Consider the following 17,467-nt stretch of genomic DNA (forward strand, 5'->3'; position numbering starts at 1 on the left):
TAAAATGACTAAAATAAAATTTTTGTACGTTTCGTTATTCAGGAATTCGCTTTCGAAATATAAACTTATTTAAAAAACTTTTGAACCCTCAGAGGCAGACTTTTAAGATTATTGTAGAATGTTAAAAATGTTTGTATAAAGATTGTAATACTATAATATATGAAAGACGAAAAGAAAATACTCCTTTTAATGGCAGGCTCATTATAGTAACCAGTTACATGTGTGAAGCGAAAGTGTAACGAAACGAAACTGTAGATTTCAAAATGAATAAAGTGATATCACTATTTTTAATTCTTTTTATATCAGGTTACAAAACAAAACGAGAAATATGTGTGGGTTTTAGTTGATTCAACTTCGTTGTATAATATTTATCTGTATCAATAAAAATGAAACGCTTAAATTTATGTAGGCACATAATTTCCGAACGACTACGCCAAATCATGATTAATTGTTCTTGTGTTCATTATTTCCTTATATACTATGAATACAATTTTTTTGAGAGAATATAAAAAAAATATATAGTCATATTATAAATGATGGTACGAAATTCGCCGGGACAGTTAGTGTATAAATAATTATTATACATTGAGACACCTTTCTTATCATAATTATTTTAAAGAATAGTAGATGTAAGTAAGTAATAGGCAAAGGAATGTGTGTCGGTACATATTCCTTTGCCTATTACTTTTCGTTTCACGACATACAAACTAGAGAAAACTGACGTATCCTATATCGCGATATCAAAGTTATCAGACCGATTGAGTATATATATAAGAACCCGACAAACAATCGTCGGGGCGTTAGCCACCAGACACAAAATTAGTCTGGTCGGAGGATCCTGCATTTTCAGTGGTGGATGAGGAACTTCACAACCTATTTCTCGTGCCCCCCAAAAATGTGTTACCATTTAGATGTTACTTAGTTGTTTAAATGTGGCGGACGCCTACGACGAGGGCGAGTCACTTGTTATAATAAATTCAATACACTGCGTTTTTTATTTGTCATCGTAGTATTATAAAAATTATTTGTAGGGCTATCGAAACAAACCGTTTGTTTAATTATCAAATTTATAAAACAAAATGAAAATTAATTATTTTGTGTTAATTAATTGCTTTTTCAATAATAAATAGGTACAATTATATGAAATGATACACAAAACGTTTGTTGTGACTGAATAGAGCATCCGTAATTCCGTTACATCTTAGAACCGTGAGATCAGATTCAATTATTATCGACTTCCAATTATGGTAAATTAATTTCGCGACGGAATTGCAGTCGGAAATACCAAATCAATTGGACCAATTTAACGATGACGCTTCGACCGGAATAACGAACACCGTGTAAATTGAACACCTATGTACTCGTATGTAGATAAAGAACTATAGTACGCTCCAACTCAGTCATTATTCGCATTATGGACCTTATAGAAAAACATTTAGTGCAGGAACTGCGTGTGTAAAAGTTTGTTTTCTTTTCTTTGTAATCAGCATTAAGTGTCTTAATGGAGCGATTGCATGTCCTCTCTCAGTGTTCGAGCCAGCGAATACTTAGGGTTATATCAATGTAATTCAAGTAAACTCAAATGGCATATATTGTTTTTTAAAAGGTACATGAAGTTATTTGAATTATGGTTATTAGTGTTAAAGCGTTTATGTTATGTATAGTTGTATGCCTCGAATTATGTGCTAATGTGTTTTTCTTTTGTTTCAGGCGCTCCAGCGCAGGGCTTCTCGCCCCGCAGCTTACGTGTCAGAGTTCGCCAGGCCCAGCGGCAACAGCACCTCCCCTCCCTCCGCCGGCTTCTCCTCCCCGCATTGTATCCGCACCCCCACTGCAGCCGCCACCCGATCCCGTTCCTCAACCGGCCCAGGAAGACGGTGTAAGATTACGTCGAGCTCACACGGTTGCAGTACGGGATTATCTTAAGCGCGAAACACAAACGTTCTTTGGTGTTCAGCGGGACAATGAGACTGAACAGAGGCGATTGTGGTATGAGAGAAGAAGACGACACGCAGCGCGTGCGCTCGGTGACTTCAGGCTCGACTTACCACCCGATCACCATCCCGATGTCGACGATATTAGGTAGGTGTATATTTTGATTGATTGGTAACAACCGTTCTGGTGTAGTGGTGTGAGTAGTCGCCTAAAACGCCGATGAATGAGGTTCGAAACCCGCTCGGAGTTGATATTTGTGATTATACAAATATTGATTTCCAGCGTAGATGTCTGTACTTGTAGGTCTCTCCACCGTGCCTTGGAGAGCACATTAAGCCTTCGGCCCTAGCTTTATCATAAATACCTGATAGCTATTGTTACTTACAGTAGGGAACATATACGCCAACCCACAATGGAGCAGCGTGGTGGATTAAGCTCCAATCCTTCTCCTACGTGGAGAAAAAGGCTTATTCGAGAAAGGTTTATTAGAAAGTTAATGTATAGTGCTAAGCGACATTTAAAAGTATTTGATTGGGACATTACTTCTATATTCAGATATAAGAACCTAAATAAACACGAACGATACCATTAACGTCTCACTAACTGTACAAACTACGTTAAATGAGAAAAATAAGCCAGGTATATAGCGACGATAATAGTGTTAACCCAAACTAACTATATATTTATATTGTTACTTGAAACACGGGAACAATAATAATAATGTTTTTCTTTAAATTGCTTTCCTTATTTGTATATACACAAGTATCGAAAGATAACAATATTAAATGTAAATCGGTTTGCTATAGTATAAATACGAAGGCATATAGGCTTCTATGTACTTACGTAGTTTCCAAAATAGCACTAGTTTGGACAAAATTCTGAATTTTTACCGCTATTTACTTTATTTAATTACCCAATTTTCCACTTACGCTTTCGTCCGCGTGGCTGATACCGTTCCAGTTTTGCCTTCTAAATATACTCTATGTCACTCAGTGATAACGTAGCACTCATTCCCTTAGTAAAAAGATGTTTAAAATCAGTCGAGTATTTTCTGAGTTTATCCAATACAAGCAATAAAAACACAATTGTTTTCAATTTGTAATACTAATATAGAAAGTTAAAGCCCATAAAAATCTTTTTAAGTCAAATTGTATATAATAACAGTTTTATGTTATTCACCGTATAGAGCGATATTCTAAATAAAATACGTATTGTGAAATAGGTCTATGTGAACGGCAGATGTTTCACAGTTAACATCTTATTTTGTATTCTGTATGTTAGGTCTATCACATATTCTGTCAACGTACCTAGATATTTCAGACGATCTTCATATTATTATACAAACGTTTTTTGAAGTTCTTGGAACTTGGAGCGATTCTGTTATAACGACTCTGTAAAGGTAAATTTTCAAGCAATTCCATTATATTTACTCTTTTGTTTTTATTACGAAAATAAATAGAAAATTCATTATATGAAAAGATATTTTTATAGGCTTCAATAAAGAAGTTTGTTATTAGAAAAACACAGTTTTAGTAATACAGATTATGATAAATGACCTAATAATAATTATATTCGTCATGATAGGGCGAGTGAAATAATAAATACGTATCGATACGTATAAAGTTGGAAATAAATATTTATAATCAATACTAGCTGTGCTCGCGACTTCATCCACGTGGAATTTAACAAAAAAGTTTGTCAGTTCGCAGAGGTATAAAATAAATAAATTTCTAAAATAAAAGTAGCCCAAGTTACTCCTTATTACATCAGCTATCAGCCAGTGAAAGTCCCGTCAAAATCGGTCGAGCCATTTCAGAGCTTAGAGGGAACAAACAGCCAGGCAAACAGACAGACAGACAGACAAAAATTAAAAAAAATGTTATTTTGGTATAGATACCGTGTATACATCCATTTGTATTTAGTAAAAAGCGGTTATTTAAATATTACAAACAGACACTCCAATTTTATTTATTTGTATAGATTAAAATTTTGAAGTAAGGAATACTTAGTATAGTATAATAGAATTATAATGTAACAAAATCCTTTTAATGAAAAACAAAGTTTCAAATTTTATGCGTTGGAAATATCGATATGTAATCTGCCAATTTTTTTTTACTTATTAAGATACGTGTAATTATTAATAAGCCGTACACAGTGTAAAATTATTGAGGTGTATTCGTTGAACGTTGTTTTGATTTAAGTAAGACTTATATTGGAAGCATTTGCATGTATTATAATGGAAGCTAACATAAAATTAAAGATGAAATTTTAAATGTAGGCAAGATAATACTAATCCAGCAACGTTACTTTGGATTATCTTAAAATCTAAATTGTAATTGATAATTTATTTCAAGGATATTATGGGATATGTATGTATGTAAGCACAGATTACATAATCTGTGCTTATTTGTAAAATATTTCGTTCTTATTTTCTATTATAATTTATTGACTTTTTCAGCAGAGCTGAAAACGGAATTGATCCCCATTATCACAATCGACAATTCAGCAAAAGTGTTTAGTTGTTATAAATTTTACTTATTGATTGTCAAATCTCTTGATTAACCGAATACGAGTAGACACAAATGTCATGCTAAAATTAATCAAATAAGTTTGATGAATCAAAATTAGTTTGTTATGGAAGCGGAAAATGAATTGTAATTATCAATCCGTAACAAATAAAATCAATTACGTATACAAGAATTAATTAGTGTTTTGTATAAAAAATTCTATCAAATATGTTTATTACTCAACATCAAATTATGAATTCGTATGGAAGGTAATTTTTCTGAATTATATGACGTTAAGCTCAGCGAATGCGTGCTAAATATTTAATACTGACCTGACCCGTATTTAAGACGATCAGAAATGAGGTCATGCGAATTATGGGACAGGTTAAAAGGCGCTAAAATACGAGTAACGTTTGAAAAATATTGAGTTCCATTTAGATATATTATTGTCACATACTAGTTTAAATTTTGACTTACAGTATGATCATGAGGTCTTGAGCCAGATGTAAATTAATAAATAAATATTTATTTTATTATAGATTAAGCACTGTAGCAATAACATCTAAGAAGTTGATTTTAATAATACGTAAGTACGATACGTGTGTGTGAAATATAACCCTTTTTTTAAAGTTCTATTGAGATCAGCCATCCGAGGAGACTATTGACGACTACGTTGAATAAGTTGGCAATAGCCAGAATCACAATTTAAATTTACAGTTTTGATTATTTAACAAACATTAGTAAGTCCTGTCGTACCTATATGTATCTCAAGTTCTTCACTAGATCAGGATCATTCATCATGCTACAGGATATCGTTGTTTGAGACACACTGTCATTATTCTAACAATGAATAAATAATAGAATTCTCATGGGAACATTAACAAAATAAAGATGTATATTTATGAGAAAAAACACACTAAGACCATGACAAACATCTATATGGCCAATACAAATATCTGTCGTCAGCGGGGATTGAACCGGCGATCGCCAGCGCAATAGCAATTGCTGTGACCACTGCGCTACTCATGTGTTTTGGCCATAGTCACCACGCTGGGTAGGCTGGTTGATAATCGAAGGACTGGCTTTGTCGCCCCGAAGACGCTGCTGCCCGTTTTCAGCCTGTGTATTTCAAAGCCAGCTGTTGTATCCATCGGTCGGCTTTTCAAGTTCCAAGGTGGTAGTGGAACTATGTTCTCCCTTAGTCGCCTCTTACGACACCCACGGGAAGAGAGGGGGTGGCTATATTTTTTACTAACGTAGCCATACAGCCAGCTCATGAGTTCACGCCATTTTTGGCATGAACTTGTGCAGGCCTATGTCCAGCAGTGGACTGTGATAGGTTGAAATAATGACCGCTGTGCTAACGCGTCGTCAATTAATGAAGGTAAGGTTCGGTTGTTGGTCTTACACACATATAAAAACCTTCAGATTAATATTTATTATATTACCAAAGTGTCTTTATTACTAAAATTTGTTAAAGGTACTTTATTCAAATAATTTTCAAAATACGATTAATCAATTTCGATTAAACATTCGATTTTTAAATTTTGATTCGATTTAAATTCGATTGTATTATAAATTCAGCTTCACCACTAAATTTGAAGACTTCGATATATAGCGGATCGCGTACGGATTTCAAATGCCATGTTAGAAAAGTGTGAATGCTCGACATACCGTTCGGAAACCGGTACCAAAATATAAGACTATTTTTCTGTTTTGCAGGCAGAACTTAGAAAACGTATTACAAATTTGATTTCCTAGATCTACGTCGTTATTTGACTGCTTTATTTTTATTACTTCTGTAGACATTTTTTATACGACTAGGTCGCCAAATAAGCGTACGGCCCACTTGATGGAAAGAGGTTACCGTAGTCTATAGCCGTCGCCGCAAACGCGTTTTCAACCTTACACACAACCAGGAGCTCTGGTCACTCTTACTTACCACAGGAACCTAAAATTACTTGATAGCATTTATTTAGCTGCCTCTTCTTTAAGGTTGATGTACTTCCACATAGATTGACCTACTCCAGATTTTGAACAAGATATGTCCTAAATTAAACAATATTGGTGATAATATTGTCGTTTCGCAATTAATTTAATAGAGGTAGCACAACTGAGGTAGGGCGCAGCGGGAAGTTTTATGTTCGAAATATGGAGCTGTCCAAATGGGGAATACCTCGATCTTATAGAAGATCACAGCTAAACAATACTGTTTTCAAGTAGTGTTGTGTTCCTTTTGGTGAGAAAGGTGACCAGAGCTACTGGGGGGTATTGTGGATAGTGTCGACAACGCGCTTGCGATGTTTCTGGTGTTGCAGAAGTCTATAAGCTTTTGTAATCGCTTAACATTAGGCAAGGCCGTATGCTTGTTTACCGACCTAGTTATATAAAAAAAAACTCATATATTAATATTACATTTATAAATAAGTAAATTTAAATATCTAAAAACGCAGTGTTGGATTTGTTTTATTACAATGGTTATAAAATATCTTGTGACAAATAATCTACTAGTATCTTAATCTAAACATTTTTGAATATCATATCAAAAATTGACCGTTCCAGCGGGGATCGAACCTGCGTCTCCGACTGACCGTGTCGACGCTCTAGCCGATTAAGCTATGGAACGATGTACCCGCTAGATCGTAATTTTTGATATGATTATTTTTATATTCGGTTTAAGCGAACCGTGGCGCCGTCTATAGTGAGTTCTTTACAGAGACCCGTAACTATTCAAAGTTTTATATAACAATGAAAATCTTTGACAGGAGACGACACTATGCTGTTTTTAATATGTACGATTTTATTTTTGTGCTACCCACACATTAGGAATTCTAAACATTTTTGAATATCATATCAAAAATTGACCGCTCCAGCGGGAATCGAACCCGCGTCTCCGACTGACCGTATCGGCGGCCAATTAAGCTATGGAACGATGTCTTAATCTACTTTAAAATACTTTCTTACAACCGAATAAATTATTTTTTTTCTGTATTAAAAAGTGTTTCCTATTCTAAAATAATATTTTGTGTTCTATTTAATACCCAAAAAGTGATGTCCGGCTACATTTATTGCCTGAAAAAATACAGTAACATATAAAACAAAAGAAAATACAATGAGAAATTGTGATATGAATTTTTAATATTACAAGTATTACAACATGTGAGAATGTTACGCTACATAGTACCTACACTTCTACTTCGTAGATATCGCGGGCAGTTCGAATAAGGTCGATTATCTATATACATATAATAAAATGGTAGGAAAGTCAAAACTGTACATTGAATATTTTTTTTAAGAATACTTGGGGTGTGATCTACAATCGATACTGAAGCCAAAAATATAGTTTTTAGAATTTTTGTCTGTTTGTCTGTATGTATGTCCGGGATAAACTCAAAAAGTATTGCATGGATTTACTTCAAATTTGGCATGAACATTATAAAGAAGTCGGGTCAACATATAGGCTACATATTATCACGCTATCACCTACGGGTAACGAGCAGTGAACCTTTATTTCTTCAACGTATTCTGTAACAACGTCTAATCTAACGACGCATATTTGAATGTTGTTGTTATTATGTTAATAACCACGCTATAAACTAGCTTCTCACTATAAATAAAGACATTTTGTAGTATATTTAGTATCAGCATTGCATCCGTGCGAATCCGGGGCGGGTCGCTAGTATGTAAATATATTTGTAACATTAACAATTTAAATTCTTCTTCTACGCCCGTAAACGTTAAAAAAGGTCGATCAAAGAATCAAAATTCATTTGCAATAATTTCTTACGGGACTAGTGAAATAATTATTTAGAAATAGTCCATTAGCATATTGTTGAAAGCTAAATATTGCGGTTCGTTTGGAGTAAATATTAAATTTATTTTCCAGTATGTATGGAGCGTCCGGAGCGGCACCGAGAGAGGCGCGGGGGCAAACGCGAGAGCGGCCCGATGTCCTCCCTGCGCCGGCGCCGCTCCAGCCTCCCTCACCTGTGCCCACTCGTCTCGGGAAAGACAGCGTGGCGAGGCTCACCCTCACCGGAATCTCTTATGTTGTTACTGTAAGTGTATATCGTGTATTGGCTGATTGATTTATAGTAAATGAGCGTACACTATTGTGGATAAATTAAGTAAGTAAGGAAAAATGCCGCTATTTCTTAAAACTAGGCATTAAATTTCATTTTTAGACTCTAAAACATGGTATATACGCTACTTGCGTAGCATTAGCGTCCAATACTTTAGCAATAAAAAAAAAATATTTTTTAAATTACGTAAACTGTTTTGGTTACACAAACATTTTATAACATATTATTTTCTGCATTCTACAGTAGTGTAACAAGTAAACGATCAGTAATAAAACTAAAAATCGGAATAACAAAAGCATGGGCACTTTAAGCCTGTGGACATAACTCTATTTATAAAAAAAAAACCATATTATTTTATCTATACGGCGAATGTCTTAAGCACAAAAACTCACCAATAATTCGAATATAGAAAGGTGACTTTTCTTCCTCGAACTTGCTATATCTACGAGTATTAAACCATTGTGGGTTTTTTTTCTTCTAATGTTTACGCGAATTTCACATATCATAATGAAACAACTTTTACGCATTTTATCGCGGTTTATTAAGTTTTTTAAATGCTCGACGTTTCGGATATTCCACAGCAACCATGGTCACGGTCCTCCATAATTGTCGAATTTTCTCTTATAATTAATTTAAAATTAACATGGCGAGGTAGTAAAGATAAACGAACTCATAAAATCATTTACAAAATAATCAGTTGATGAGCTAGCGGAAAGTGTAAGATATATGAATGTAATTTCTTTCGTAACAAATTACGAGTATCGTTCTCTCTAAGTAATTTTTTTTCAATGTCCGAATAAGTTTTAATATTTGTATTTTAATTATACGTAAATCTTTTAATCGTGCTGGCTTTGATTACTCGATTGAATTAGCGCTTTAATTCTTTTTATTGAAATACATTGTTTTATAACGCATAATGTATCAGCATTCGATTAAAAAATGAATCATATTATCGGTACTCACACGCACATACACCAAAAAATACAGTCGAATTCTCGTTCTTTTTTTGTGTTGGTTAAGAATGCGAGTTAAACGCTATTGTGTTTTCTACTTGTAAACCACATCATTTATAAGAATTATTTGTATGTTTTTTTCTTATTTTTATTCAGCTAGGTCGTCAAACAAGCGTACGGCTCACCTTATGGTTAGCGATTATTGTAGCCTATAGACGCCTGCAACACCAGAAGCATCGCAAGCGCGTTGCCGCACCTACCCGTAATCCCCTCAAAGGAGCTCTGATCAGTGATCACCTTACTCACGACAAAAACACAATACTGCTTGAAAGCAGTATTAATTAGCTGAGGTCGAATGGAAGGTCGAGGTACTTCCCCAGTCAGGCTGCTCGAGAATTTGAGCAGGATATTTCCTGCTGTGTCTACCTCAGTTAAGTGGTAGTGTGGTGGTGCACACACATAATAATTTATAATAAGTTATGATACAATGCAGGACAGTAAATCAGCTTCTTCAACTCAGCTGTTACTTCTGGTATTATTTTGACCAAAAAAGGTCTTTATTTTAATTATTTCTTATCTATCTCCTTCTCATCAATCTTTATTTAATTTAGACAAACGATAACAGTTAATAATTATAAAATAACAGTCATTGTTTTTTGTAATTAATTGGTATTGAAGCCTTAAAATTTGATTTTAAATTAACGATAAGATTTTACAATGTATGGGTAATTTTTGAAATTGCAAATTTTGTATAAATAAGACAGGTTGGGTTATCTCTGTGATAACAAAAATTAACCATTGCGTTTGTGACAAATTGTTGTTAAGGTCTTACAATTGCTAGTTGTGGTCTCAGAGTATGTGTTTCTGTTATTTGGGAGATCTTTGGCTTGGGATTTTGATCTTACTTAGGGCTTTTGAGTATGAGATGATTTTTAACTGTTATTTTATATGACGTTTACTATTGTTGTTTTTTATTTTTAACGATTTCAAAACATCATTTTTTTTTCAGCGTGAATATGCTTAATATGAATTTTTAAAATTAAACCATATAAACGACATTAAATCGTCAAAATATACGTACGTGCATAGCCTCCGAATGCTTGCACCGAATTGGTTATATATTTTTGGTCGATATTCTCAGGATACGATTTATGGACAGGAAAAAAGAAATATTTATTCACGAAAAAAAAATACGAGTGCTAGTTTGCCGTTCAGCTAGTTTTAAATAAATAAGTAAATCAATACTATTTTTCAAGCAGTTCCATGTACATCGTAGCTGCGCGATAAGAGTGTATGCCACGTGCATAAAAAGCTATTAAGAATTAAAAGATTTCATTTCATTTTTATTGTTATTACAGCACTCTAGACGTACTTAGGGTTTCATCCACGTTAACGTCCATATAAAATGTTACAGAGTCATATAAAAAATGGTTAAGTAGTGCATCAAAAAAAAAAAAAAAAAAAACATTCTAAGCAAGTAATTAACATAGATTTATTATTTCGACGACATAGTAATCATAGCAACTGACCACAGCTATATCGAATTCCATTCCCGTACATGTCAAACATTTATGTAGACCACACATTTATTATCTGTATTTGTGCTTGTGTAATATGTGTGTTTCCAGTTCCCGACAAAGAATTTACATAAATTTCCTACATTGATTATGAGTCGTTTATTTATTTATACCTTTTTGTTATTACATCTAGGATCTACACGGGCTCACGTGCTTAAAATCAATAAGCGAGTAATTGCTTAGAGATATACCTACTGTAATATTTTCAAATGGTTTTGATCTTTATTATAAATTTGGCGTTTTTCTCACTTAAACATCTCAAAATAGCACTTTAAATTGTTGACAATTTCTGGATAAGTATATTCATTACCAGTTATTACTTCAATAATTAGTTTCTAAAACTTGTACAAAGGCACCTTAACTGTTGTGGTCACAGGTGTCTCGGTTTTAAAGCTTACCTACCTACTTATAGGAGGTTAAACATTAAAAGTTAGCTGACATGTATAAAGTTTAAGAAGCGGGTGAAGAGGACTGAGTTCGTTTAAATGCTTTATACTAGACTAACGGGAAATATGATTTGTCATTTAAAGATTTACTAATCACATAGTTTATTACTTGTTTCTAAACTAAGACTTTGTTGCCGCGGATATTTTTCTACTTTTAATATAATACATTTGTCACCGCTTGACGTCCGAGTCTAAAAAATGGGGAAAATAATAATGAAGATTAATATGAAAACAACGGAAGTCAAAACTAGTACAATTTTTTATGATATTCCATTTTTCTGTCTATCAGTCTTTAAGTATTTTGGGATCACGCAAAGGTTTTAGTAAAAAACTAAGGTCCCGATATATAATTTAGATATGAATAACTCTATAAACAAATATTAGCAAAATTGTACCAAAATGCGGGTACAAACTAGTAAATAACAACACATGAATTAGAATACAAATATGGAGTTGAAAAGAAAAACCTATTACTAAAAACGTGACACAAACAGTACACAGGTGCTCATAATACATAAGCATTTTAATAATCTAATAAAGTAAATAGCGATGTATAATTAGAGAAAGTACAGAAGTAGAGAAATAGTTTCTCGATCGAATATATTAAATTATATTCATATAAGCGATATTTTGTCATAGAAACGTATTTAACTAACTTATTAAATGGGAAAATAAAAGTTTAGAGAAATTTAATCATGAGTCATATGTCTCACCTTCATGTCTAACGTACCGTAGTTCTCTTAATAATGTAGAACCAGTATTTGTAAATTTATTATGTATCGAATAATTAAATTTTTTATTGCTAAACAAGGGGCAATGTATTTCTTTTAAAATTATGACAGAAACATAGTTTACGATTATTAGCATGAAATAAAAAGAGATAGTTTTAATTTAAATAATTAATACTTCCCACTGCTTAAAGTAGTTCTTATTAATATGGTCATAATGTGACCATGACATCATTTAGTATTTTGTAATTTTTATATTTGCTTATGGTATCAATATAAACAATAAACTTCATAAAGAATAATAAAACGACAGTGTTATAAAAGATATCTATTTTTACTGTAGAAGCGTACATTTCTCATTACCTCTCTAGAAGCTCTTGTTGTCGAGGCACTTAAGAGGCTTCGTGTTGCAAGCTTGTATGTATCTGCTTTATAAACCTTCTAACCACTTAGCGACGCATATATCTCCTACTTGGAAGTTATAAAATATGCTCAAGCCCGTAATAAATATGAATAACGCTCTTGAAGTATTTAAATACAACGTATATATGTACATATATAATAAGAAAGGAAAAGAGAATTAACGGTATAATTTTGTTACGATCTTTTTGGAGGTAAATAATATTTTTATTCGTGACTCATACATAAGACTTTAGAAAATAATAATGATATATTTAATATATTTTAGGATATACGTTTAGTGTATCTTGATGAGTGTAATACACATTGTAAAGAAACCATTAATTACCAATGTGAAGTGATTCCATTAATTAATATACCATAAATGCTGTTTCAATATTAAGGGGTTAATAACATTTATAGTAAAAAAACATTTGCGTGGTCAGCTTTCATTCGTTAAATTAAAATTTCAATGTAAACAACAATCAAAGTAATCGTTCTTCAGGAGTAAGCTCGAGTCACATGTCGGAGCTGACACACAAACTTTTTTTATGACTAGCTGTGCCCGCGACTTCGTCCGGGTAGAATTTAAAAAAATATGGTTCAGTTATAGTTACAAAAAAAATCTGAGATAAAAGTAGCCTAAGTTACTTCTTATTACATGAGCTACCTGTTAGTAAAAGTTTCGTCAAAATCGGTCCAACCGTTTCAGAGATTAGCCGAAACAAACGAACAGACAGACAGACAAATAAAAATTAAAAAAAGTTATTTTGGTATATGTACCGTGTACATCCATATGCATTTAGTTAAAAGCCGTTATTTTAATATTACAAACAGACACTCTAATTTTATTTATTTGTTTCAACTTTTAAACTTTGACTTTGGATAGTTGCTTGTTTTATTTTACTGGACATTTCCTATTTAATTAAACTTAAGTATGTTAATACATTACTACATTAATACTCAAGAATGGCAAAGTTAATATATATTTTTTAAATATAAAATAAATATAAAATATTTATAAAGCGTGCGAAAGTCTTAACGTTATAACGTAGTTCAACTTCTACAGACTAACGGTAAAATTTTATTTTCATAATCGTATTGCGCTACTAAGAAAACAAAAGTTAACTTTCACGATTTAAGCTTGCTTTTTAGTTGTTTAACAAACAAGTTTTAAATTCAATTATAAAAAGTAATAATATTCGAATGTTCTGAGTAAACAGTCTGTTCGCAGAAACAACTCCTTTTTTCGAACAATGTTATGCAAATGTTAGTGAATGTTGGAATCTAAAACGAGGTAGCGTCATTAAAGTGAACACTAAACCTATGAAGTACCAAAGGTTTCGTATTTCTCTTAAAACCTTCAAATGTAATTAATTTTATAGTTACGTTTGCACGTATCTTGTTAACTGTTTGACGTGGCTTTACGCAAACAGCAACGAAACTTTTTTGTTTATATTATTTGACACTAGCTGACTAGGCAAACTTCGTACGCGATTATATCGATTTTTTATCGATTTTCTTTTATACAAACCTATTTTTCTCATTTTTTTTTTTATAACTAACTATCGTCGCTAATGTTTTTTATTATTTTTGTAAAGTAATTTTATTTTGTTTTTAGTAACTTTTTTTAACTTAGGGAATGTGAAAAACACTATAAATTATTCTGAATCTACAGCTACATGCGCACCGAGTTTCATTATTGTCAATTCAGTAGTTTTTGCGTGATAAAGTAACAAATATACATTCGTCCATACTCACAAAATTTTGCATTTATGATGTTAGTATGAAAGTAAAGATAAGCTTATTGCGTTTCCATAAATTCACGATTGAATGAGTTAAAATTTTCTTGGATGAAAATGACCAACAGACAGCGCATATACTAATTATCTAGAGGTAATACTTGCTATAAAAATATACAACTTTATTAATAAATTTAATGATAATTTTGCGAAGTGCTTTTTTTATTTTATAAATTCTCATATGACGGGACGATGATATAACATTAATTAGATTTACATATTTGTGTGATCACTTTTGAACTGTCAGATATTTGATAAAAAAAATATGTATTTTATTTTTACGAATACGTAACATAATTATATTTTTAATATTCAATGTGGAACATTCAGAACAATCTTTAACTATACATATTTTTAACGTGTGAGATAATTTACTTAAATCACGGCCTTAAATTACGTTTCCTTGCTTTGAAAATAGTAAAATTTTTGACGTTTCTTGAGATAAACGTTTAGCTTAGCTATTCAAGAAATCAAAAATTAAAATTAGTATTTTGTTACAGGTTGGTATTACCAACTTCCCCAACAAAATAGCAAATATGTGGTCGTTATCCTATAGTACAAATGTATATATTACCCCACAATTTCTCACTTTTGTGGCATCCAGAATATGCGATAGACGAATTAGGCTACCATATTTCTGTGCGATAAATTATAAAAGCGATGTCTTTAGGGATCGAGTCAAGCTTTATAGCATCGTAAATAACACAGTTGCTGGTCGCAGCAATACCCTAGAAAGGAACTCTACATAATATAGCCGCTTCTCTTAAGAGCACTATGCTTTAAAAATGGATTTATGGAGTGTGTCATGCAAACGCGCCGTATTTACAACATAAGTCTTACATTTTTGGGGTAAAAGTGGATATGATAAATGTTAGGCGTTAAGGTTGGTGTCATTGACGATTATGGGGCTCATTTATCTTCTGATATAATGACACGGTTTAAGGCTACGTTCGATACGTATTAAAAGCGGGATATTATTTTTCATACCGGAAAAGTATAACGTATGATCATATATTTACAAACCGAAAATTATCTACAGTATATTGAACTCGTGTATTAAAAAAAAAGAACACCCGGCTATGACATGGAAATCTCTCTCACTCAACGGCTACCTGTAAGATTTGCTCTAGTGTTGTGGGACCAGAAATACATACAATACACGGGCCCAAACGCCCAAACCACGACAACGGAAAATATCTGTATCTTCTAAACAGATATTTGCCTTGAGAGTGGATCAAACCCATGACCATCAGTGGAACAGCCAGTGCTGTGACCGCTGGGACAACATAAACTAAATAAATAAACGCTTCATACTCAACGGCCCCCAGTAAGATTTTCTCCTGTGTCTGGTGTCCGAAAACACTCACAATACACAAGCACAACGCCCAGACCACGACAAACATCTATATGGCCGATACAAATGTCTGTCGTGAGCGGGAATCGAACCCGCGACTGCCAGCGCTACAGATAGTGCTATGACCGCTGCGCCAACGCGTCGTCAAATCATATCGAGTTTTAATTCTGAAAGTCTAAAAGTATTAAATATACTAACTATGATCTCCCTTAATTGATTTTAATGATATTTTTGGTCTAACAGGCGGTTACAAGACGCTCACGTCAGTCGACATCGGCGCAGTGGTCTCGTTCATTTCGAGGCTCAGCGACCAGTCCGCACGATGACGTCGACGTCGATGATGTGTTCTTTACTCCTCAAGCACTGACGTCACCGTTGAACCAGCATCATCATGACGAAGACGCTGTTGATGGAACGAAAGGGTAAGTGCTTAAATAACTTAAATTTAACGTTCCTTATTTGTAAATTTGTTGAGTTAAGATAGTAATATCTTTTAATAATTAATATTGTTTAAAAATATGTACATCGTTTGAATGAAAAATACAAAAAAAAACTGTACAAATGTTACCATGTCTATTATATTCTTCTAAATCAAAAAATAAAACTAATATTGGTTTTCTAAATATTTGCTATTTTTAACGTAATAACGCTTTCAGTGTCAAAGCCCGCACCAATTATCTAAAAAATTAAGTAAAAATTGTAACTTTGTAAGTTTTGGAATGATGTTCGGTGGATTATTATTTCAGTCAGTCAGTCAGCTCAGCCTATTGCAGTCCTCTGCTAGACATAGGCCTCCCCAAGTTAGTGCCAGACATCTCGGTTTTCCGCAATCCTCATCCAGCCTACACCACCAATCTTACGTAGATCGTCGGTCCAATGGACCGGAGGATGTCCCACACTGCGTTTTTGAAGACGCGGTCTCCACTCCAGGACCCGTCTGCTCCAAAACTATCGGTCCTGCGACACAGATGACCACCCCACTGCCACTTCAACTTACTTATTCTGTGGGCTATGTCGCTTACTTTCGTTCTCTCGCGGATAGTCTCATTTCTAATCGTATCTTTGAGAGAAACCCCAAGCTTAGCCCGTTCCATTGCACGTTGAGCGACTTTAAGCTTGTGAACCAGTCCCTTCGTCAGTGTCCACGTCTCGGCTCCGTATGTTAACACAAGCAGGACGTATTGCTCGAAGACTTTTGTCTTCAAGCATTGCGGAATCATCGAAGTGAAAATTCGACGAAGCCTGCCAAATGCCGCCCAGCCCAACCGAATCCTCCTATCGGCCTCCTTCTCGAAGTTGTTGCGGTCTAGTTGAATAGTATGGCCTAGCTAAATATAATCCTGAACAACTTCGAGAAGAGTACCATCGACCGATACCGGTCTCGGTATGACTTGTTTGTTAAACATAACTTTCGGTCTACGTGACATTGGCGAAATCATCTGTGCTCATTTGTCACTAAGCCATTTTAAGAAGAAGAAGAAGAACATAACTTTCGTTTTGTCCAAGGTCACCGACACCGATAATTCACCGTTGACGTTGATGCCTCGTTCTCCCCAATCCAAGGTCTTAAACAGATCATCTAGCGCAGTGGTAAACAGTTTCGGTGATATTACATCTCTCTGTCTTACCCCACGCCGGAGGGAAATAGGTCTTGTTCTCTGGTCTTGGACATTAACGGTCATCG

General features: G+C 33.7%; 1 protein-coding gene across 1 annotated transcript in view; it reads left to right on the forward strand.

Annotated features, from left to right (window-relative positions):
• The first annotated feature begins 1,627 nt into the window (after positions 1 to 1,627).
• The window catches only part of LOC123657270 (inactive rhomboid protein 1), a 30,135-nt gene continuing 14,295 nt past the window's right edge, over positions 1,628 to 17,467 (forward strand). The window contains exons 1-3 of the mRNA XM_045592845.1: positions 1,628 to 2,082; positions 8,329 to 8,500; positions 16,027 to 16,205. Of these exons, the coding sequence (XP_045448801.1) occupies positions 1,628 to 2,082; positions 8,329 to 8,500; positions 16,027 to 16,205 (806 nt within the window). The remainder of the gene's footprint in view (positions 2,083 to 8,328; positions 8,501 to 16,026; positions 16,206 to 17,467) is intronic.

Source organism: Melitaea cinxia, chromosome 10, assembly GCF_905220565.1.
Source record: "Melitaea cinxia chromosome 10, ilMelCinx1.1, whole genome shotgun sequence".
NCBI classification, from domain to species: Eukaryota; Metazoa; Arthropoda; class Insecta; order Lepidoptera; family Nymphalidae; genus Melitaea; species Melitaea cinxia.